Source organism: Octopus sinensis, linkage group LG6, assembly GCF_006345805.1.
Source record: "Octopus sinensis linkage group LG6, ASM634580v1, whole genome shotgun sequence".
NCBI lineage: Eukaryota > Metazoa > Mollusca > Cephalopoda > Octopoda > Octopodidae > Octopus > Octopus sinensis.
Window position 1 is genome coordinate 45871108 of NC_043002.1, and position 26864 is coordinate 45897971.

General features: G+C 35.6%; 1 protein-coding gene and 1 long non-coding RNA gene across 4 annotated transcripts in view; one reads left to right on the top strand and one right to left on the bottom strand.

Annotated features, from left to right (window-relative positions):
• LOC115213026 (WD repeat-containing protein 7-like) overlaps positions 1–26864 on the bottom strand; it is a 117814-nt gene that overhangs the window by 86279 nt on the left and 4671 nt on the right. For all 3 annotated transcript variants that reach the window (XM_029781929.2, XM_029781927.2, XM_029781926.2), the window contains exon 2: positions 1926–2097. In XM_029781929.2, the coding sequence (XP_029637789.1) occupies positions 1926–2087 (162 nt within the window). In that variant the 5' untranslated portion in view covers positions 2088–2097. The remainder of the gene's footprint in view (positions 1–1925; positions 2098–26864) is intronic.
• Positions 4559–26864, top strand: LOC118763906. Its single transcript, XR_004999666.1, has 3 exons — positions 4559–4569; positions 8851–8859; positions 26788–26864. It is a non-coding gene; the product is annotated as an uncharacterized LOC118763906 (long non-coding RNA).

Sequence of the window (26864 nt, forward strand, 5' to 3'; positions counted from 1 at the left end):
TATTATAGTAATTGAAGCCAGGAAGCTTTCTGATATCTGATCTACTATGCCTTATGTTTTTATTGGCTTATTTCTGTTCTGACAACCAATCACATACAACACAGAGCGTATTCTTTTGCATAGCCTGCACCATACATTTTCTTCATATATCTCTGCCAATAGTAGGCTTACTTTTAGATATTTTTATGATGTTTAGTATATAAGAGATTATTGTAGATGAGGAGCTGCTCTATTGCAGGTAACATTTTCATACTTGTTTTCTCACATCTAAGTAAATTGATGTGCACAGAATTCATTGATTTGCCCAAATGCACAATACAATAGCTGCAATAAATTTGAACTTGAAATCCATGAATTAATAGTTTAATGTCATATCTCCTAATCTGTTTTATTTGATTTAATATTGCAAATAACAAGGTTTCCAAGTGCCAAACTCTGGTATACTGCATTTCTAATGATGCAAACTTCACAAAAAACTTTGCTTGGAAAGCACTAGTTTTTCATTTTACTGACCATTGTTTACATCGTTCACCAATATATATCAGCAAAGAACACACATGCACATATATATATATATGACACCCCATCTCTGCCTATGATGTTCCTCTTGCACACTTGTAAAATTACCTCCTCTTCTCCTTACCCTTTTGATCCACTATCAGTATCTTCTCTTATGCTCACCATCTTATATTTTGAGAGTTTGCTCTGGTACACCATCACTACTATCTTTACCTTCCCCCCAGCTACCCCCACCCACTCTTATATAAAGTGGAGTAGCCATGTATATCCTCTATGGTAAGAAACTATTGCTTGTCCTTCTACCATACTTTAGCCGCCCCTCCCCCCAGCAGCTAGTTTGGGGTCAAATATCCATCTCAAATATTCCCAGCACTTAAGGGCTTTTTCCCCTTTTCTTTTCCTGTCTTGCAAGTTACTTGGTGACCTCACCAGTGTGGTACACATTGTAAAGCAGTTGGTGATAGGAAGGGCATGGTATCCAGCCACAGAAACCACACCAAAGCTGACAATGGATGTCAATGCAATTTTGCGACTCAATGGATTGTATCAAGCCAGCCATTCTATACCAGCATTAAAAATGTATGTTAAATGATGATGATGATGATGATGATGATGATGATATAAACCTCTCTTCTCCATGTCATCAGTGTTCTGCAAAGGGAAGGTATTTCTTAAAGATCAATAAAGCTTGACCCCATGTCATCAGAGGCATTGCTGTCAAAATGCAGAGAGCCAGTACACATACTACAAGATAGGTATTTCATCCAAGACCCTAACAGTACTACTAAGCTACTGAACTGGATGGGTATTCACATTTCTTCTAGTGACCCACAAAAGAAGAAAAGCAAAGTTGATCTTGGTGGGATTGGAACTCAGAGAATAGAAAGTTGGAACAAATACCACAAATCTAATGTTCTAGGAAGGAAGGGCTGAGAATTGCAGTTGGTTCAGGGCCTGGTGGAGAGACACAAGTGTGACAAAAGGTGGTGGGATGAATGAGTCAGGAGTGCCTAAGTGGAGGAAGTACAAGACTAACCATCTAATGCACAGTCAATTCTACCAATTCACTAGTTTTCAGAAACAAATAACTGTAAAAGACTCTTTAAAATGTGCTTCCAGACAACCATAATGAAAATTCATTCTTGGTCAATAAATACAACTAAGATATTTCAGGAATTGCTTGACTATACTTAATACAAATATGCCCTCCACCAGCCTCTCATTTGTGCACTGGGGTTGATGTAATTGACTTTAACCCCACCCTGAACTTGCTGGTCTTGTGCCAAAATTTTTAACTGTTTATGTATAAAAGACTTAAAAATGACAACTAATTATTTTATTAATATAAAAGTCACATGGAAAAACCCAAATGAAATGGGGGAAAAAATGAACAAAAAAAACCTTACCTGCCATAAGCGAGTGACCTCCCATATGACTATTTGACCATCGTTACAACCAGTAACAATACTGTCTAATTGTGAGTTCATGGTAATCGCTGAAATACAGTGTGTGGGGGCATGGTGCCCCCACAGCACAACTGGTACAACTAAATTCCCTGTAGTTCCCATCACAAAGCATCTGAAAATAGAATGGAAGATAATAAATGTCACTTTTTTAATAATCAAGGGAAAAAAAACAGCAATATTGTTTTATTTCAGGATGATCATTTTTCTTTTCCTTGTCAAATAAACACAGGCACTATATATTCTGTCTCAGAATGGACTAAACAGAACAGGAGGTACCACATGAACGGAAGAGTCGCTGAAGAGGTTACAGATGTGTAACAAAAGATTTCCAGACATTTGACGTATGATAAAATAAGAACAATAATAAACAGGTGAAGAACAAATATATAGTGCATGTGTTTATTTAGCAAGGATAAAAAAGTGATCATCTTGAAATATAACAATACCTGTTCCAACACATGATTTCACATCAGGAATCTTGCAAAACAAATTCATAAACGTAAAACAGCAATAATTATATTATAATACTAAATGAGAATAAAGTCAAAGTTATACCTAAGAAACATCAACACATAGGCTGTGTGGTAAGAAGCTTGCTTCTCAACCACATGGTTCTGGATTCAGTCCACTGTATGCCACCATAGGCAAGTGTCTTCTACTATAGCCCAGGGCTGACCAAAGCCTTGTACATGGATTTGGTAGCTGGAAACTAAACTGAAAGAAGTTTGTGTGTGTGTGTGTGTGTGTGTGTGTGTGTGTTGTGTGTGTGTGTGAATGGTTAGCATTTGGAAGAGCATCCAGCTGTAAAAACCAGGTACTCAGTCCACTCAGCTTGTCGCGCATGTGTGTATGTGTGTGTCTATGAGTGTGGGTCTTTGTGTTTGTACTCCATCACCACTTGACAAGTGTTGATTTGTTTACATTCCTATAACTTATCAGTTCAGCAGAGGAGACAAATAGAATAAGTACTTGACTTAAAAAAATAAGCACTGAGGTTGATATGTTTCAGCAAAACCCTACAAGGTGGTGTCCCAGCATGACTGCAGTACAATGATTGAATCAAGTAAAATGGAAAAGATGCTGTGCAGTGGGACTGAACTCAAAACCATGTGGCTGCAAAGCAAGCTTCTTAACCACATAGCCATACTTGTATCAACTACTGTCACATCTCAAGATACAAAATTATACTTCATAATTAACAACTCTGTTCTCAAGTGATTGATGTTGTTTAGTCACTAGTTAGCCCTGATTGAGCAAACAAGTAATCAAAGGTGTTCCTGCCAGGATCATCCCACCTTACTTTAGGACAATATATTTGCATGTATAATTATCAAATGTGCCATTTTTCTTTTTTAAAGACAGCAATGTAATTTGAAGATTTGATTACTATTTCTGAAATATTGAAGAACCACATAGAAGACACCTCATTGTTTTCATCAATGACTATATAAAGCTTCCAAGAAACATAGCAAGACCCTTATCTATTCTTGAAGTAAAATCTCTTACTCCCCATGTTCTTGAAGCTGCAAAGATTTGCTAATAAGTGAAAATGATAACAATGTCACCACTTGCAGCTCAGTGGTTTTTAGAGAAGCATAAATGTGAACAAGCACACAGACAAATATGTGCATACGTACATATATACATACATAGACATGGCTGAGTGGTTAAGAAGACCACCTCCCAACTGCATAGCTTTGGGTTCAGTCCTGCTATGTGACACCTTAAGTAAATGTCATCTGCTGTAGGCTTGGGCTGATCAAAACCATGGAACTGAAAGAAGCCCATTACTTAAGTGTGTGTGTGTGTGTGTGTATTTGTATCTCCTTATCTTGACAATGTGTGATAGTTGTAAACAAGTGTCACTGTCATACAAGCAGTGTCCTTCATTTCCAATCTTTCTTAAAAACATGTCAGGCCATTACCTTGCTTGGAAACAGGTTAGGTGGCCAGAAGTGCATCTAACCATGGAAAATTTGTCTAAATAAATTCCATTTGCTTCAAGTAAGCATGGAAAAGCCAATGTCAAAACAATGGCAATACACTCACACACACATGCAGAGACATATGCAGAGGCCTTCTGTTCTTGGCTCATAGCAAACTTTCATGTTGTCATCAATCCCAGATAAGTCATAATAAAAATTAAAAAACTGTGATGAAAGGTGTTCAAGTTATGACAATCTCGTGGTTTGTATATGATGAACTATATTGTTTGATATGACCTGTATTAAATTATGAATGTAATTTGTGAGAGTCTTGGTTGCTACTTCCAGTGGGTTGAGTGACAACGAAATTGTTGTGTGCATTTATCTAACCCAGATATATCTGATGGTAAAAGTCAGATGGTGCTATAAAGAATGTTTGTAAAAATCTGTCTGTTCTATTATCTATGTAAATACATAGATTTCAAACAAACCTAAAACGTAAAAGAAAAGTGTATAAAATTGTATTATTAAAACAATACATCTATTATACTTTGAATTAGTTTTTATCTCTACCTATTTAACATATTTCATTTGGTATACATTATCAAAATGTTCTCATTATAAAAGTAAGCATATGCAAGGGTGAATCAGAAAGTGATGTAATTTTTATTTGTATTACTTTTTGACCAACCCTTTGATATAAAAGGGTGTAATAAAACTTAATGCAAATAAAAATTGCACTACTTTTTAACTTGCCCTTGTATTAATGTAAATTGTAACTCAGTTGAAAAAGCGCAGTTGAGAGACCATTACACCAAAGCCCTGATGATCCCTGGTACAGTCTCAGTTTCAAGTAGGTTGATGGAGTTCTATTTTGTTCTTGAAAATATTACTAACAGAAATTTCTACAATCTGATTCAGTTAAGGAGAGTGATAGAAAGGGAGATTTCAGTCACAACTATACATAGTCATCATTATTTACAAGATTTCAAAGTACAATACCTCCTAACCAGCATAGTATGATGAGCTGCTCCACAAATAGTGCAGATGACCTCTTTTTTTTTGAAGAAGAAGAAAAGTAGTCTTACTCTTCTATTAGGATTCCATTCCAAACTTTGTGAATAGAATTCACCCAGACATGAATTAAATTGACCCCAGGATTTAAAAAGACAGTGAGAATGTTCCGCACTACTTTTTCACTATATATTACATTGACTTATATACCAGATAATATATTACTCAGCGATTTTTGCCAATCCACTCACTACTTCTGAGTAATCATGCTTTGGTTAGTCTGTAATATGCAGAAGCCATATTTCATGACAATAAAGCAGTACTGGTCATGTTGTATATTCTACCGTTGACTAATCAGTTGAAACCTTGTTACCATTCAAATGGTTCAAATACGAAAAGCAACAGTGCAATCATGTCAAAGTCACTTTAAAAGTTCTTTTTTCTTTTTCTTTAACAAAATAACTCATAAAGAACGGATTAGTCTAAATATGAAAAAAAATTAAATTAATAAATGGCTAACTATGAAATTAGAGAGTATATGATTATCTTGTAATTAAAACAGAACTACAATCTTCAACAAATCTTATATATATATATATATTATATATATTGTATCCTAGTAATATAGAAAAGACATTCACACTGCTTATTAAAACTTAATGAATTAAAGAAACAGCTATTTCTTTTTGTATTATAAAGCTATGACATAAGTTGTTAGATAAAAATTATTCAGTAAAGAGTAAAAATTTGAATAAATTTACATGGCATGGGAAAACAAGGTGTTTAGCAAAGTACTTTGGCATACAATGTTTTTAGCAATACCATTCGTGATCATGATTTAACATCCACTTTTCAAGCTTGTATGGGCCAGACAGATTTGTTGAGAAAGATTTTCTACTATTGAATGCTTTTCCTGTCACCAACCCTCACAGCTGCTAAATGATGTACTATATCCAGTTCTAATATCATATATACAACAAATGCACATTCATTAATCCTTTAGCATTTAATCTGGTCATATCTGGCCCAAATACTCTACCTGCTTTCTGTTCAAACTGGCCAGATCCTGCCTCTTACACCTACCCTACAATGTCATTTCGAAAATTTACAATCACATCATCAAAATCTCAACATTACAAGATAATAAATGATTACTTGAAAACAATGTGAATGAATAAACATTATATTTGACAGAGTAATGTGAATGCCAAAGGGTTAACTTTCTACTAAACCATCTAATTCCTGCTGTGAAATAGAGTAGACTGTCTGGTCATGGCTATCTAGTAATATATTAATAGGCAAAAAGAAAAGAAAATCTGCCTCAGCTATGCTGCAATGATAAATAAATAGATGGAAAACAATAAAAAGTGAAAGAAATATATGATTTTGAGTTTTTCTTTTGCTACCACAAAATTAATTTGATGATGGGAAGGCATCCAATTGTAAAATGTCCATCAAAACTTTATGCAGAATTAAGATGCATTACTAAAACTGTATTTATTTCTTTATTGCCCACAAGGGGCTAAACATAGAGGGGACAAACAAGGACAGACAAAGGGATTAAGTCAATTACATCGACCCCATTGCTTAACTGGTACTTATTTAATCGACCCCGAAAGGATGAAAGGCAAAGTTGACCTCGGCGGAATTTGAACTCAGAATGTAATGGCAGACAAAATACCGCTAAGCATTTGCTCAACGTGCAAACACTTCTGCCAGTTTGCTGCCTAAAACTGTATTATTAACTCATCCAATTCATGCTCATGATAATGGCAAGAAGCATGTTGGGTTCTGGCAAAGTAAAGACTTTGTATGATAACACTATATACCAAGGGTGCTGAAAAGTTCCTGGTTTTAAGGGTATCGCGAAAGGCTTGGTTGGAGGCCCAACCTCCCGAGTCCTTTTACAGGGCTTAGAAAAGCTGAGAGAGGAATATATTGAATAAAATCATAACTGATCCTCCTGTATTTTCTTTAACCCAAAGCCAAGAATTTTTCAGTACATTTGTATATATAAATGTGTGTTTTTTTGAAAGCATATTATAAGCCCATTCAACCAAGCATGAAAAATTATTGGGTTTTTTTTTTTTGGTAGCGAGGAGGAAGTTATCTGCTAGGTCTGGAGGAAGAGGTATTGGCTATGATCTTTGCAGGCTCTCCTGAGAGATTGATACCATTACTATTTCTCTTCAACTTTTGTAAGTCAACACCTGTCAGAGAGATATGAATAAAGAATGAATTCCAGAGGGCCAATGTTCTAAGAAGGAAGGACTTGGTAGGTGTATTGACTAATGTGGGGCCTGGGGAATTGGACACACTAAGCATAATGGAGAGATATATGGGGCAGATGGTATAATAGATTACATAATTTTAAAACAATGAGGGAGACTGTAGATGGTCACTGAATCCGCTAGAAACAGCCAAAACTCCCTTGACTCTTCAGTATTTAAATTGGCCATATCAGGCCCAAATATTCTACATGTTTTATCTTCAAACCAGTAAGATCCAACCTATTACACCTAACCTACAATGTCATTCTAAAAATTAATAATCACATCAATGAGATCTCAAAGCTACAAGATAATGCAGGATCAATTCAAAACAATGTGAATAAATAATCATTACATTCGACAGAGTAATTCAAATGCTAAAGGGTTAAATCACAATCATCTCTAAAAAATATGAAAGAACTCAGTAGATAATATAGTAAAATGAAAAGATTGCCATGTCTGGAATGCCTTTGACCATAGGTCTCTTTTCATTTGTTGTTGAACTATGACTAACCAACAACAGACTTAGAATTAAGCTGATTATCACATGGTTCTGTTTTGTAAAAAATATGCATGTAACTTGAATAAATTACTACAGAGATTAGTTAATCAATTTAATATTTAATGCTATTCTAGTATTTATTCCTGGTTGATACTTTATGATGATTATCAAAAAGATCCTAATTTGAAATAGGATTATCTTTCTTTTACAGAAAATCTCTTTGACTTAACATTTTGCACATGGCATTGTTATATAACCTCAGTCCAGCTCTATAAACAAGGCCATTCCAATCATGACCATCCCATTGTTTCTTTTTTAAGGCATTGTGTACACCTTGAACAACAATATTTAACATGTCCATTTTTTTATTTTTGGACACTAAGCTGTTACTTCTAGCAGGCCATAGAGATTCCTTCATTGGTTGTTGTCTATTATTATTTATGATAGATTCTCTTAATATCTGCTTAGAGAGTTCACTTATCTAACTAGTCTAGTATTTCTGGAAGGATGTGTTTAATAATTGGATCACTGTCTAGAAGTCGTGTGACTTGACTCTAAAAATCACTCCGCAATCTATGTAGATAATCAGCTGAAAAATTAGTGTATACTAACTTTATCAACAAACCTAACATACATATATACTATCTAAATAAAAGTCAACTGACCTACAGTGACTTGACCTAATCCACATTGATACAAGTATCTGTTTGATAGTTGTCACACAGCAGATATTCATTCAACAGGTTTAATTAAGTGGCTTTTAACATATTTTAACTGTTCTGATACAATGACATAAAAGTGAAACAAAATTTATCTGATCATCACTTTGTTTCTCTGTCCCTTTTCTTTCTCTCATCTTTCCATTACCCATCTCTCTACCAAACATTCTTTCATTTCTCTTCTGCTCATCTCTTTATCACCTGTCTGTCTATCACTCACATCTCTACCACCTATCTTTCTAGCTTCCACCTATTCCCCAGTTCTCTATCCCTCACCCTCTCTTCTATGCACTACATACCATGCTGCATTGTATCATCCACTATTACTGTTAGTGCCAAAGTGGCTTCCATAGGGAGTACATGTCCTCCATCTCCCACAAGACTCATCCTACAGAGGCTTTACTCTCATTAAACGCAGCAGTTGTGGGCTGGAAGAGGCCAGAAGTGACAGAATTAACAGACATTGGATTGGTTTGATCCTCCCCTCGTTTTGACATGCACTTACTCTCTAGGCCAGGGGTGGGCAAACTACGGCCCGCGGGCTGCATGCGGCCCGCCATAGGTTTTCATGCGGCCCGCCGAGAGGAATATTTCACAAAATTTCCTTTCAATCAATTGTGTGTTTATAGGTCTATAACCGCCTTTAAAAATATTTTCACTTGATTTTTATAAATGAGGCCCGCCAAGGTTCCAAAGACGCACTGTGCAGCCCGCGATCAAAAAAGTTTGCCCACCCCTGCTCTAGGCCATCCACCTCTGTTACAATGGATGGTACTGGGCCTACATGTACTCAAGGAACCCTTCAGGGGGCCTTGGTACAAATATGTCTAGTGCTTTTATTGAATAGCCTCCTACACTCAACTATCGCTGTCTATACAAAGAGTCAATATTCCCTGTCTTGTCTTCTTGTGTAAATGAAAATCTTTCAAAGAGTGCAAATCTAGAGAAGCTAACTCTCTCTCTCTTATTTCTGTCACTATCATCAAACACTTGTCCCTTTCACCCACATCCTAGTTTCCTCCATAGTCATTTTATCCATTAGTCACCCTCTTATTCAAGTTGCATTGATTGAATGGACATAGCATAAAATAGCAAAGTCACCATTAGTCTTACAGGACAAAAGACAATAGTATTGCTTGCTTCATGCCCTTGCTTGATGGTGCTGGGATCATTTCAAGTCAATGGTCACAGAGACATCACCATGCAGAGAACCAACCAGGTCCACCAATGCTTTCCGTTATTGACAGTCCTGCGCCAGCCCCTCTGCATCTTCCAAGGTGACGTTGAGTCTCTGAAGATCTTCCTTAATCACATCCAGCAATTCAGTGTGGGGCCTGCCACAAGGCCTCTTCCAGCCCACAGTTGCAATGCTGAATGAGAGTAAAGCCCTGGCAGGCTGATCAGGAGGGAGACAAAAGATATGTACTCCCTATGCACCAACAGTATTGGTGGATGATAAAACACAGCCCATGCACTTTGTAAATTGATTAGTGATCAGATTGAGAGGACATTCATTTGAGAGAATTCTTTAACCTTGTTGAGGACATCACACCATCTTTAAAGCTGATGCTATGATAACACATACCCAAGTACACTTTGCAAAACACTTGGTGAAGAGAAGAGTATCTGGTCAGAGAAACCAAGCAAAAGAGAAATGTATCAACAATGATGTTGATGGTGGTTCTAAAAACATTCTCAAATTTGGATAAATTTGTATTCTGAATGGCATGGCTGTGCTTCCAACCATGTGATTTCAGGTTCTGTCCCACTGCACAGTACTTGGGCAAGTGTCTCCTACTATAACCCCCGGTTACCTAATAACTTGTGAGTGGATTTCATAGATGGAAACCGAAAAAAGCTTGGCATGTGTGTGTGCATGCACCCTTGTCTTGGCATCACATGAGGGCTGTAAACAAATATCATATACATATATATATATATATATTATATATATATATATATATAAATATATATAAATAAATATATATAAATATATATAAATATATATATAAATATAAATAAATATAAATAAATAAATAAATAAATAAATATAAATAAATAAATAACTAAATATATATATATATATATGGATAAAAGTTTACAAGAAACTACATACCTATCGCCATCATCATTTTGATGTTCATTTTTCAAGACTTTATTGAGACATACTTTCTATGGCCAGATGCTCTTCCTGTTGCTAACTCTTACCTTGTTCCAAGTAAGGTAACATTTCCCCATGGCCAAAGAGATTTTCACAGAGTATTGAAAATGGAAAACATTCATTTACAAAACTCATGTGATATCAACAGAAGGAGACACACACATTCACAGACACACATGCACATACACACACATGCATGTGCATGCACACACACACATACACACAATCAGGAGGACACAAAATCTTGTGTCATTTTATCATGATCTTACATAATCTTATGTTTTAATCGAAGATGGAGACGAATACTGATGTTCCATGTGGCAGGTTTGATAATTGTTAAGGGATCTATCTCTTAACATAAAATTAATGGTAGTCTTAACCCATAAATAAAGAATTTTTAGAAAATTACAATTTCTAAATCTCAAAACAAGAGATATTCAGTAACAGTACTTTAGAGTAAAGATTGTTTGCCAACATAACATTGCAGTCCTAGTTTAGGATGAATGCTGCTGTAATTTAGCCACAGGAGACATCATCTCCAGCTGGCTATACAACATGATCTGTGTCTCTATATTTTCGAACAAAGGAATCTAGCACCCCCACTCAGCTCAAAACAATATCTGTGTATTGTGATGAAGGGAAATAACCCGGAAATCGCAATAGACGGATGTTGTTTTAAGCTGAGTGGGGGTGCTACATTTCCATGTTCGAAAATATAAGGACACAGATTGTGTCATATGGCCAGATGGAAATGATGTCTCCTGGGACTAAATTACAACAACATTCGTCCTAAAATAGGACTGCCATGTTATGTTGACAAACAATCTTTACTCTCAAGAATTTTTATTCCCCACTGTGGTGTTGAGCACTCATTCTCACTGACTGATATCAACATACACATATCTATATATGTGTATATATATATTATATATATATATATTATATATATATATATATATATACATATATATATATATATACATATATATATATATATATACATATATATATATATATATACATATATATATATATATACATATAAAATATTATTCGAGACAAAACCACTATTTTGCAAAACAAACAAGGAAAGACTTAATCAATACATAAAATTTTAATAAATAGTCAAAAAAACCGCCACTACAATCGTTTCTTGTCTTGATCGACAATCTTCAGGTGGACTTGACAGGAGATGGAATATACAAGAATATATTATTAATTACAATTGTTTCGACACATCTAGCATCAACTCCTATTGTGGGACACACAAAAACTGGTTCAAGAGTATCCACTGGTGCAGACGTATCTTGTTGGGTGATAAATAAATTAATAAACTCGTTAAAATGACTGTTCCAGAATGCAACTTTCCATTTTGTAGAGAGAAAAACAGCTAGACAGAGGAACATTCTTCATATATATAGAAGATCCAAAAATAAAATTGCAGCAGACAAAAAGAGAAACAAACACTTAATCCAGCGAGAAAAGTATTGAAAAAATAATTAATTAATTCCATATTGGAATAGTATTCAATTTAAGTCTAAGGGAAGAGGTAATATCAGTTGCAGATGCAAATTGGAGGTATTTGTGTTCAGATAAGGGTGTCAACTATGGGGTGTAGGCATGTATGGGTTATGATGTATTAGGTTGTTTAGCTATAGTAAATTACATTATATTATACTCAATTATCCGATTGTACATAATGGTTTATGTCACACCCTAGCAGTTGAGGGAATCTATAGAAGAGGTAGACCCAGGAAGACCTAGGATCAGGTGGTGAAGCACAACCTTCGAACACTGGGCCTCACCGAGGCAATGACTAGTAACCGAGACTGGCTCCCATGCCGGTGGCATGTAAAGAGCACCATTTGAGCGTGATCGTTGTCAGTGTCACCTTACTGGCATGTAAAATACATCTGAGCGTGGTCATTCTCAGTACCGCCTGACTGGCCCTCATGCCGGTGGGATGTAAAAGCACTCACTACACTTTTGGAGTAGTTGGCGTTAGGAAGGGCATCCATCTGTAGAAACTTTGCCAGATCAGATTGGAGCCTAGCACAGCCTTCTGGCTCAATAGTCCTCAGTCAAACCATCCAATCCATGCCAGCATGGAAAGCGGACGTTAAATGATGATGATGATGATACATATACACACAAACATACTCACACACATATATATATATACATACACACACTTACATATATATATATATACATATACACTCAAACAATGCACATTCATACATACAGACACAATACGCATATTCACCTATACATACAAAGCTCTATACCTACACATACTTACCCACACAGAAATAGGGTTACAACTGCATGTACTTATATGTGCACACACACACATGCACAGATACACACATACATGTATACATACATATATACATCTGCACACACAGCATACATGCATATATTCGTACATACATCCATACACACAAAAGTATATACAGGTATCTACCTAGAAAAGGTTAATCGCAAACTAGTTAGAGTGGGAAGAACCAGGGCATATAGCGCAATGGGGGAATATGGCAAGCATTGTATGGTGACCATGTACAGGAAGGTATTAATAATATGAATATTGTTATTATGATACGAATAAGGAGGGGCGCTAGTGCTAGTGGGGGTTAAATAACTAGTAGTAATGGTATTTAGAAAAGGTGTGCTTGGTCTTGTGAAGGCAGGAATTGTTTCTCTCCTAAAGAGAATTAATAAGTGGAAGGTTGGTTTTAATTATGAAGAAAATTTCATTTACACATAGCATACATTTCCTATTCTTTGTACTATACACTGGTGCTGTGGTTAAAATCTTCCAATGTAGGTTATAATCAATTCCCCTATCCTTAAGTTTCCATACATAGTTGCTCAATCCCATTGAATTTCTCCTATTTCTGTTTCTAAAGGTGTACCTAAGGTGATTAAGTCTATGTTTCATATTATTCTGGGTTGCTCCTACATATACCTTATTACCAGATTGCGTACTTACTACATATTGATATACTACTTACTTTCTAATGCAATTATTGTTGAATACACATTTCCTGCTAATTCTACAATCACAGGTTCTATATAGCTGTGTGGGTAACATTAGGTATTGCATTGTTGGTGCTGTGTCTATTGTTGATACTAATAATGATATTGAGGCTGTTAATATTGCTTGTATCACTATTATTATTGTTGTTGTTATTATTGATTTTGATATTACTATTGTTATTATTATTATTAGTAGTATTATTATCATTATTGATTTTAATATTACTATTATTGTTGTTATTATTTTTTTTTTCAACCAACACCGCTATTACTACTATTATTACCATCATTACTATTATTATTATTGTGGCTATTGTTATTTTTAGTGTGCATATTACTGTTATTATTTTTTCTACTTAAATAGGTGTCCAGTTTTCTATTGTTTATTAAGGAGATGATGGTAGCCAGATTATGTGTTAAATTGTATCCTATTCTTATTGTTTTGTTGTTAATTATCTCCCAGTATTTGTTTTTTCCTTATATAAAATGTTTGTTAAATCTAAATATTGTTTTAACTATGTTATTCTTAATTTGCATAGGAAATGGGATGATTAACCTGACGGTGTCATTTTCCTTCTTTCCATGATTGGGATTTTTTATGTTATGTGTATTGTTAGTTTTTATTTTTATTACTATTATAATTATTGTTATAATTATTATTGTCTTTATTATTATTATTAATGTCATTATTATTGCTTCCCAACCTCTAACTCACACAGAAATATATATATATACACACACATATATATATACATATGTATATATGCATATACACACACATATATATATATATAATATATATACATATACATATATATATATACATATATATATACACGTATATATATACATATACATATATGTATGCATGTATATATACACATATATATACATATACATATGTAGCGGCACAAGCAGTCAGCGCCATATTGGATGAAATCTCATGGCAGCTATTGCTTTCTCCAAGACTGGAACGAGACGTCACCTGCATCCATTTGCCATGCACAAGATCACGAGGCTCGCGATGGCAAACTGTATATAAGGGCAAAACAGAAACAGATTCAGCCTTTTCCTTTCCGCCTCTTAGCAGCAGCGCTTGCTGATTGCTCTCCTTTGGCTAGGCCTGTCTGTATGTTATACCTCCAGAGGCAATGTGTTCACACTAACGGAGCTATTACACAACGCACACAGCTAAAGATGGTTGCTGAGAGCAGCACACTTCATCTATCCTGTGAACCCTGTAAATAAACCAGTTGTAAATTGCATTTGTACTTAAAGACTCTCTCTCTTTGCCTGCCAGAGCCTGAACTACACAAAGAACAAAAAGAGATAATGGAAGAAGGCGATATTCTCCCGATATCGTAAACCTTGCCATCCATTATAAAATGGTGACCCTCGATGTAGAAAAGGTTTTTTTCCACAGTCACAGGTTTCATTGCATAGATGCTCAACCGAATCACAGTCTGGCAGTTTTCACTTGCTTCCGACTGGTAAACACATCAATGGCCACGACTCCAGCCGTCCATCAACTTCTGGCAAATCACCCATCAACTTCCAGCCATTGTTCCTGTTTCCACATTTGAATTGCCCCACGTGGAAACAGAATTTTACCGGTCGCACGCCACTTTCTGGCAATTTTTTAACTGACAAAAGAAGAAAAAAATATATTTATTGGTAGAAGCACACACATACCATTACAGTGTGCTTTTTTTTGCATTTTTTTTTGTTTCTTTCAGCACAAAAGAAAAAACAGGTTTGGCTACGAAATTTTTTCTTGTCTGTGCATTCAGTACACAATTCTATAAATTTTGTTCAGAATTATTTTTCTCGCACACATGCTACTATTTCCAACAACACTTTTGTCAGTTTTTTTGTCCATTTCTTTTTCTCCTCTGACGGAAAAAAAAACACACAAAAAAAATGTAATCACCCAATCTTCCTCATTTCACTGGTGATGTCACGCTTTGGTTCGCTCAGTTGGAGGTGTATTTTGCAGCACACGCTGTATCTTTGCAGCAACAGTTAAATCTTCTCTTTTGTAGCATTCCAGCATCACTCGCTACTTCAGTCAGGGATCTTATCACTGATCCTCATCAAGGTGCATTAGTCAAATCCAAGGTGCTCTGACGGAACACCAAATCCGCGGAGTCTAAGTTTAAGCAGCTTATGCAAGATGAGGAGTTAGGAGACAGGATGCCATCTCAATTTTTACGGCATCTCCATGAGCCCAGTGACAAGACTGAGGACAACTCGCTTTTATAGAAGTTTTTCTTCTCCAAGCTCCCTCCCAATGTGCAAACCATCTTAGCCACAGCGGTTGATACCAACACCGCAGATCAACTAGCTACCATGGCTGATAAGATTTTAGAGTTCGCTATCCAGCCAGCACCTAGTAAAATGTAAATGTAAGAAGAAAATTAATGTATAAATTATATATAATGATAGATATCATTTATATGAACTAAAGGTGTGTTTATTCTTTTTTCTAAAAATCCCCTTGTAAACACGGTTATAGAGTGTGCATACAGATGTAAACATTGGCAGAAACACACCTTTAGTTCACATAAGTGATATCTATCATTATATATAATTAATTTTCTTCTTACATTTCACATTCACTAGATATATCTTTTTCCAAGACTTTAGAGTTATATCTAATTTACATATCATTATATACTTCTCATTTATTTGTTTTTTTCTTTCCTTTACCCCTCCTCTTTCTATATAGGCTACCTTTGACATTATATCCTCTTTTTTTTGTTTAAAACAAACTTAATAGCGTTCAGTTAATCACTATACATATCCATCATATTCTGTTAAAATGTCTTATTGATGAGTTTCATTTCTTCATTTCCCTGAAGAGAAGATTGCATTGTTTTACATTTTATTCATTTGGAATAAAACCAGTGATATCTTTGAAACATGTGTCGGAAGTAAAAGAATTTGAATAACACCTGTGTTTAACTCCATTTATTTACCGTAAATTCTGGACTACAGAGCGCACCTGATTAAAAACCGCATGCTCTAATTTTAGAAAGAAAATCAATTTTGTATTTGTACAGGCTGCACCAGATTTTAAGCCACAGGTGTCCAGCATTGTAAGATGAGATATTTACACAGAAAGATATTACATGTGAGGATATTTTAACTTTTAATTTAATCCATATGGTAACATAAACACATTGTAAATGCTTTTTTTTCGCACAGTGCCTGTAACACGGGTACCTTTAAATATATGTATGTATCAGTAACACACAAATTACATTGCTTATGTTTTTTTACTGAACAGTGCATGAACAACATTCCTCCTAATATATATATATATATATATATATATATATATATATATATATATATACACACACTGCAGCCTACCAGGTCAAAAGTCATTGATCGCCTTCTTCATCTTCTTGCGCACTGAAATCATCAGAATCCTCTTCTTCAGTGTCCAAATTGAACAGCCTCAGGATCTCGTCACTCACTTCAACCTCTTCATTGTCGCTCTCACTTGAGTGCACCTGGTCCTCTTCATCATGCAGCAGTCCAGCTTTTCGAAACCCGTTGGTGATGGTGGATGTTTTGACACAGCTTCACGCATTTAGGATCCACTGGCAGACTTGAGTAAAAGATGCCATTCGCATGTGGCCTGTTTTAGTGAAGGATTTCTCGCCACTTGTCATCCAATCCTCCCACTCACGGTGCAGTGCCACTTTAAATGCCTGGTTCACATTGATGTTCAGAGGCTGCAAATACTTAGTGGTGCCCCCAGGAATCACAGCTGGAATTGAGTTTGTACTCTTGATGGCAGCTTTCACTGAATCTGTTATATGGGCTGTCCATAACGAGCAATGCTTTTTTTTGTGTGAAAAAATCCCCCAGGTCGCTTGGCATAGCACTCTTTGAGCCAATCTTTCATTAAGCTCTCCATCATCCAACCTTTCTTATTGACTTTCACCAATTTCTTTGGGGAACTTTTCCTTTGGCATTGTCATCCACTTAAAAATCACCATTGGTGGAAGCTTTAGTCTAGATGCTGTGCAGCTCAGAAAACAGGTAAAATGAGTTCTCTCATGGCCACTTGTTTTCAGTGTGATGGACGAATCACCTTTTTTATTAACAGTCCGAGTGAGAGGCAGGTCAAATGTCAAAGGTACTTCATCCATATTTATGATATTTTCTGACCCAATAGAATTCTCTGCTATCTTTGTTTGAGTGAATGTGCGAAAGTTAACAAGTTTTTCCTCATAGTCAGGAGGGAGCTGCTGGCACAAAATCGTGCATGCCCTGACGGACAGGCCTTTTCTTCTCATAAATCTAAAACACCATGATGGCCCACCTCTAAAATCTTCAATTTTCATTTCGGTGGTGATTGTTTTAGCCTTCAGTCTGATCTGCATGGTGAAAACACTGTAGCTGCTTGCTCTCCGTGTGTTAACTCAGTCTTCAAGAAAGTTTTCAAGTTCAGGCCATCTGCTATGGTTACCTCTGAAGGATTTTGTTGTCTTTTTGCACTGACTCAGTTCTTCCTTCTGGCGTCTCCACCATCTCACCATCGATTCATTTATGCCAAATTTACATGCAGCAGTTTGATTTCCTTCTTCAACTGCCAGATTGATTGCCTCCAACTTAAAAGCTGCATTATATGCTTTTCTTTGAGTGTTTTCCATGTTGATGAGGGTGAATACAGATGACAGCTTTACAATATCGGTAATTGAATTGTGAAAGTGCTCTTGATTTATCGCACAACTTCATTGGACCTCTGTGACCTACTCATCAATTTGATTGGTCTACTGTTGTGAAGCAAAATGCTTTTTGCGACATGACAAAAAAAACATGTATTTGCTGCATCATAGTATTGGCCGCAATATTCAAAGTGTGGGAAAAAAGTAGCGGCTTATAGCCCGGAATTTACGGTATATATATATATATACATATACACACACATATTACTTAAATGTAATACTACATAACAAAACTCCTAACTATTAGATAATATTTAGTCTTACAAAACTATTTCACAAATTAAATTATATTTAATATGTTAATTCACAATATAATAATAATAATAATGATGATAATAATAATAATAATAATAAAATAAATATATGCATCGCAACTAATAACTATCAAGAAACAATATATAAATCAATATTTTAACAATAATAATCAAACACAATTCAATTCAAAAATGAAATAATATTGTTATCTAAATACGTTACTTATCGAAGAAACTTTTATAACTGAATTTTAAACATAAAAGTGTAGGCCTTAGCATTTATAAGAAATTAAACTCATGAACGCATGTAAAAAGATAGAATAAATTTATTAATGAAAATAACGAAATATATTTATTAATGAAAATGATGAAAAATATTTAAGCTTCTAGAATCAAAGAATAAAAGAACAAAAAAACTATAAATGACTATTTACTATAAATTTAAAGTCCAAATAATTATGTAAAATATACATATTATATTTAAATTAATTTATATTACTATAATTAATATATCTAAATACATTTAATAGATCTTAATAAATTTATATATTCATTTATTTATTAAGAAATATCCAAGTTTAAACGTATTCAAATATAGTAATATAACATATAATATCATGCTAATTTACACACTAATACTACTGAATTATATTTACAATAAATAAGTAACATAAAATAGAGTTTTATATATACAGAAAATTAGCCAAACCTATTATATAGGTAAATTAATTTATGTTTGCATTTAATCTTACGCTCTTCTAGTGAATTGACCAATAAATAATCATTATTAAATAATATTTCCTTACATTCATCATTACACAATAAACAAGAATTACTCCCTATACAATTTGCCTTACAAATTATCTCCCAAGTTAATTTATATTTAATACATTTAGATTTAAGTTCCCAAATATATTTACTGAGACCTGTTGAATTAATTAGATTTCTATTCCTAAAAGAATACATATGTTGAGCCACTCTTAATTTTATTCGAAGTCGACCCTATATAGATAGCATTTAAATTGTAATCATTCATATTATAATCATACATTAAAGTTACCATACATTTATAAACTACATTATCCAAAGTACAATTATAATTAAGCAATTCAATAGTGAAATACATTATCTATATTATATAGAAAATATTTAAATATACTATAATAAATATTATTTTAAAAAATCAATAGATTAAATAAACATTAAATTGACTACATGCGTTTCGTGACTATATCTTTAAATCGATAATAATAAAATTGATAATATTAAAATTAATTCGATTTAAAAATAATAAAATAAACTTAGAACTTAGCGTTTCTAAGAAATCTATCACATGAAAACACTGTAGAATAAATAGATAGAAATATGTATTTTAGCTGTGAAAATAAGAAGTAAACAGGTGACTGATTTAGTATTTATTTATTATCTGAACTTCAATTAGAAAAATTAAAGTTGGAGGGGGGATTATATAAGGATTACCTTTTATTACTACCCAAGAATTGCACCAATAGAACACTAGAATTATATAAGAAGAAACTATATAGTTTTTTTAAAAAGATATGGATTAGGTATTACTATATGTTAATTATTTAGATGCTAATAACAGGTAAAACCCAACCATTCAATGGTATTAATGAAAAACTTAGATATATTAAGGCTAATAGTAATCACCCACCCTCAAATCATTGATAGATAATATAGGTAAAAGAATATTGATGCTTTCTTCTAATTTTGAGATTTTCCAAAAACACGCACCTTATCATAATGAAGCCTTGCGGGAGGCGGGATATAATAATAGTATTAAATTCTTTAATAATTGTAAATATAATTATAATATAAAAGATTATAATATAAATGATTCCTATGATATTTATAATAATAAACCTAATATTAAGAATTATGATAAGTTTTATTTAGGTAATCATGGTTTTAATAATAGGTATTATGATAATACAAAAATAAATATAATAATAGACTAAAAGATAAGAATAAATTTAATTCGTTTAATCATCATCATCATCATCATCGTTTAACGTCCGCTTTCCATGCTAGCATGGGTTGGACGGTTCAACTGGGGTCTGGGAAGCCCGAAGGCTGCACCAGGCCAGTCAGATGTGGCAGTGTTTCTACAGCTGGATGCCCTTCCTAACGCCAACCACTCCGAGAGTGTAGTGGGTGATTTTATGTGCCACCGACACAGGTGCCAGACGAGGCTGGCAGACGGCCACGCTCGGATGGTGTTTTTTATGTGCCACCGACACAGGTGCCAGACGAGGCTGGCAGACGGCCACGCTCGGATGGTGTTTTTTATGTGCCACCGACACAGGTGCCAGACGAGGCTGGCAGACGGCCACGCTCGGATGGTGTTTTTTATGTGCCACCGACACAGGTGCCAGACGAGGCTGGCAGACGGCCACGCTCGGATGGTGTTTTCTTATGTGTCACCGACACAGGTGCTAGACGAGGCTGGCGGACGGCCACGCTCGGATGGTGTTTGTTACGTGCCCTCAGCACGGAGGCCAGTCATTGCGGTACTGGCTACGGTCACGTTCGGATGGTTTTCTTATGTGCCACCGGCACTGGTACCACAAGGATACAAATTCCATTGATGTTCATCTATTTTGATTTGGTTCGATTTGATTTGATACGATTCGATTCTATTCTCACTTGCCTCAACAGGTCTTCACAAGTGTCACAAGAAGGAAGGTATGCACAGGTGGACTGACTACGTCCCAGGTAGGGGCCACGGATTATGGCTTCACTAGTCTTGCCGGGTCTTCTCACGCACAGCATACTTCCATAGGTCTCGGTCTCTAGTCATTTCCATGGTGAGACCTAACGTCCGAAGGTCGTGCTTCACCACCTCGTCCCAGGTTTTCCTGGGTCTACCTCTTCCACGGGTTCCCTCAACTGCTAGGGATTGGCACTTTCTCACACACCTCTCTTCATCCATTCTCGCCACATGACCATACCAGCGCAATCGTCTCTCTTGCACACAACAACTGATGCTTCTTAGGTACAACATTTCTCTCAAGGTACTAACGCTCTGTCGAGTAAGTACACTGACATTACACATCCATCGGAGCATACTGGCTTCGTTCCTCACGAGCTTACGCATGTCCTCAGCAGTCACGGCCCATGTTTCACTGCCATGTAGCATAGCTGTTCGTACACATGCATCATACAGTCTGCCTTTTACTCTGAGCGAGAGGCCTTTAGTCACCAGCAGAGGTAAGAGCTCCCTAAACTTTGCCCAGGCTATTCTTATTCTAGCAGTTACACTTTCAGCGCACCCACCCCCACTACTGACTTGGTCACCTAGATAGCGGAAACTATCAACTACTTCTAGTTTTTCCCCCCGGAAAGTGACAGAAGTTGTTTTCTGCAGATTTTCGGAGGTCAGTGCTCCAGAGCACCTGCCACATACAAAAACTATCTTCCCAGTTAGCCTACCTTTGACATTGCTGCACCTCTTATGTGTCCATAGCTTACACTGGGTACATCTTATAGAGTTTCTACCTACACCTTTTCTACAGATCGAGCAGGGCCATCTTCCTGATGATATTTGTGGGTTTTCTACCTTTCTACTTATTAGTACTTTGGTTTTAGCTAGGTTGATAATAATAAATATTTATTTTATTTATGCACCTTTTTCAAGCCTAGCCAGGCTCATGGGCCCGGTTTCCATGGTGTATGTGTTCCCCCCAGCTGGACGGGACATCAGTCCATCGCAGCATTACTCAAGAAACAGGAAGAAAGAGTGAGAGAAAGTTGGGGCAAAAGAGTAAAAGAGTACAACAGGGGTCGCCACTACCCCCTGCCAGAGCCTCATGGAGCTTTAGGTGTTTTGCTCAATAAACACACACAACGCCCAGTCTGGGAATCGAAACCAACCGTGAGTCCACTGCCCTAACCACTGGGCCATTGCGCCTCCACAATAATAAATATAATAATATTAAAAAAATAATGTTAATAATAAGAACAAAATTTGGTTAATTATTCCCTATGGGGCTCAAGTTAAAATAAACATTATTAGAGAGATATTTAAACTAAATGAAGTATTCATTATAAATAATAAAAAATATAATAACATTTTTTCTAGTAATAATTTTGGAGTTGGTTATTCTACTACTAATAATGTTGGTATCATTATTTCTTTAAGCAGAATAAGTTTTACCTTAATAAATTAAATAATTATTCCAATAATAGACCAGAATATGTGAAGAAGCAAATGAATCCAAATCCCTGCAGGAGTGCAGGTAAAACTGCAAAAGCTCTTGATACTTCAAAATCATTAATGCACAGGATTTTAAAAGAGGATTTAAAGCTAATTGTATACAAGAATCAATTCCAGCAGCTTCCAACAAGAAACAACTCAATGGGGGTAAAACCATGTTAGCTGAGATGAAGTACGCTGCTAACAAAGTGTTGATATGGTCCGATGAGAAGATCTTCACCATGGAGGCAGTTACCAACAGGCAGAATGACAGACTTTATGCATATAATGCAGGGGACTTGTCCGAAGGTAACAGGAGTCCTTTACATTGCCAGAAGCCAACTTCACTCATGGCGTGGGCCACAGTTGCATCTGATGGGTTCAAGCTTCCCTTAATTTCATCAATATTGGCTTCAAGGTCAGCAGTGAAGTTTATGTGGAAACAGTGGATGAGAAAGTGTTACCCAGGGTCACAGAAATCTTTGGTGACCATTACATCTTCACCCAAGATGGGGCTCTAGCCCACACATCCAAATTGACACAGAGGTGGTACAAAGAGAATTTCAGTGGGTTTTGGGACAAGATGATATGGCCTTCTCAAGTCCAGACATCAATCTCATGGACTTTGCTATCTGGTCCATCTTAGAAAGTAATGTTTCTGGTTGCTCCTATTCAAATGTGTCAAACCTGAAGAAAGCCTTTCTGTCATCATGGGTCAAGCTGGATGAAGAGGTGGTACAGCACTCATGCAACTCAGTGCCCACTTGTTTTCAGGCTATGATCAAAGCAAAAGGTGGTAATTTTGAAATGTAAGTACTGCAATGGATTGGCAATTTACATTAGAATGTGTGTGTCAAATTTTAAGTTTATTTTGAATCATTAAGAAATATCAATGGGTAAATGTTTCTGGGACACCCTGTGTAGATATATATATATATGACCTTCAGCGGTGCTAGTGTTGGTATATTCGTGAATAAGTCACTAACCGAAATAAGTGGATCTTTGTACTGGATAAATTGTGAAAATAATTCAAATAGTTGAAATACTAAGAAATAAGCATTACTCAATTTGATTTATACAAAATAATTTACGAACATGAATGGGTTATTTCTCTTGGTTGTATATAAGGATCCCTTTCGGGAGCGAAAGAGTTAATTCCCTTGGATGTTTAAAAATAATAATTAGTTATATGTATAGTATATATAAAAATCCCTTCCAGGGGCCCTGTTATCGATTTTTTCAACAATCTAAGTATGTCACTAGTTTTCCAGACATGAGTTCTACTCATGTGTCAAGTTTCATCAAAATCGATATAACGATGTAGGAGGAGTTAAATAACAACGCCACAAACAAACATATCCACAGATTTCTACATATGTAGTAGATACATATATGTGAGTGTGTTTGTGTGTGTGATAGGCTTCTTTGAGCTTTCATCTATTAAATTCATTCACAATGATTTGGTTAGCCCAAGGTTATAGTAGAAAATACTTGCCACACAGTGAGACCAAACCTGAAACCATGTGGTTGGGAAGCAAACACACAGTCATGCCTGTACCTAGAGGGATATATATCTTTATAATACTAAGACCAGTGAGATCCTCTTTTAAGTGGGAGCCAGAGTGTAGAAAGCAAGAAAGACCTGTCAAGACTTGATTGAGGACCTAACAGATATGAGCTTGGCACATGACAGGACAATTGTGCTGGAAGTGATCTTTCATTGCACAATGGTCAATGGGGAGTGATAGAAACTAAAAGAATACTGAAATTGAGTATGTTTGTTTGTTCCATGATTTTAATGAAATACAGTATATTATAGCAGCAGACTGTTTCAACCAATGTAGTCTTAACAGACTATTTTGCTTTAAATAATTTTCAGTTCATTTCTGGACCCCAGAACCATGAAAGCACCTCCAAAATTGCTCATTATGAGATTAAGGCAGAAAAGTAATTTTCAACCATTTCTGAAATGTCAACACACATATACACACACACACCAACAAATACATAGTCATATACATGGCACTCATTTATGACAATCATACACACAAAATGGCGTCTTTCAGTTTTTGTTTGATAAATCCACTTGCAAATCTTTGGTTAGCCCAGGGTTATAATAGAAGACTGGCCATGGTAGAACTGAACCTAAAACTGTGTGCTTGGGAGCCAAACTTCTTAACCACACAACCATGTCTGTGCTTATAAGAGAACAATAAACTGAAGATGGTAAAAAAATCCAAGAGTGTAAGTTAAAGAACATAGAAAGACTGATCATGTTGGAAAGTAGACTGCATTTACAAAGTGGAGTGGCAGGAAATAGCCAATGGATGAAGGAATGATGGTTTTTTTTAGAGGAGAACTATGACAAAGGGATGGAAGCAGCTGAAGAATGTATACATGAGTGCATGGATGGGTCTAGAGTACATAGTGGTCAAGCAGTCCAGCAATGAGTGGAAGCGGGAGAGAGAGAAGTGAGTTTGGCCTAAGAGGAAATATGTGGAGGAATTCCAACCACATCTCATGGTTCACTACCTCAACAGCTCCTTTATAGGATCCAGTGCCTAATGACAGCATCAGGAGGAACCACATCCGGTTTCGGCTCCTATTCCTCTACCATTTTTGACGTAGCAGAGCCCTACCACTTTCAGAGGTGTCTTCAGCTCTCGTGTCAAGTGCATTTTTTTTCATTTTTCTTTGGCCTTTTGTTCTTTGGTTTCTTCGATGTAGTGTCAACGAATGTCAGCAGGCGAATGTATGCAAAATACCAGTGTGTATGTGTATAAGTGACAAAATGGTCAATTAAAGGAGACACATGAGTGTGTGTGTGTACAAATGAAAGGTGTGTGCCAGTCTGTATGTGAGGACTGGAGTAAAAGTTACATTATTTACGAGGTCAAGTTTCTCACTATTAGTTTCAAGGTCACAACTTAAACACTTAGAAGAGCCATTGTTGAAGAATCTAAAGAGACACACAACTCGGCATGTCTTGGTCTGCCTAGCTGTAAAAAAGGGTCACTGACTGACTGGTTAGTAGATAGAAAGATGTACACCTAAGAACAACATTCAAATTTACATTCTTATGTTTGCCAACATAGGAATGAAAATGAAATGCAGTACACAGAAAATAGTATAACAATGTTGTTCAGCCTTGGGTCTACTCTGAGAAAACTTAGAATCAAAGTTATTCTACCCTTGACCATAATATATTTTAGTATATTGGCAGCAAAATTGTTCAATCTTTTAAAATATTTTTAAGATAGTAAGGTGTAATTTGAAGAAGATTTGGTTGCTATTTCTTGAAGGTTGAGCAAATACAAATACAAATATTGGCTTGTGTGAGCAATGTATATATTAAGAGCAATCAATGATACTGTTCAAATACATTCCAGCAATAAAGACTTCTCCATGTACAGAGTCAATATGTATGTGTGTCTTAGAAAGTATAGTTTTGTTTTTTTAATTAAATCTGGCTATTAGTCATAACTTCTTATGACAAGCTATACATAAGATACGGCAAACATAATTTTGCTACCAAAAAAGAAAAAAAAAAAGAAAAGAAAATCAGAGCCCAGTGGCTTGATACGAAGCTAAATTACTGAAGGGCAAAATGAGCAAATATAAAAGGCTACACTCAGCAGGGCAAACTTAATTCTGGTTTATAAAACAAATAGAAGGCTGTTAAGACCAGATTGGTCTGATAAGATCATTTTCATCACTGTGTATTTTACTATCAGAGCCCATCACATGTAAACCAGAATTTTATGTTCTTTAGGAAGACATAACCTACCTTGTTCCTATTTATATAAATAATAAAATTACATCTCGCTATTTCTTCATAATTGAGCAGTTAGACATGTGGATTACCTCCCAGGTCTATATATCCATGGTTCATTATCAATTAGCATCCATTTTCCATGCTGGCATGGGTTGGACAATTTCACAGGATCCAGCAAGCTACAGGACTGCACTGAGCTCCAGTATCAGCTTTGGCATGGTTTCTACAGCTGAATGCCCTTCCTAACTCCAACCACTTTACA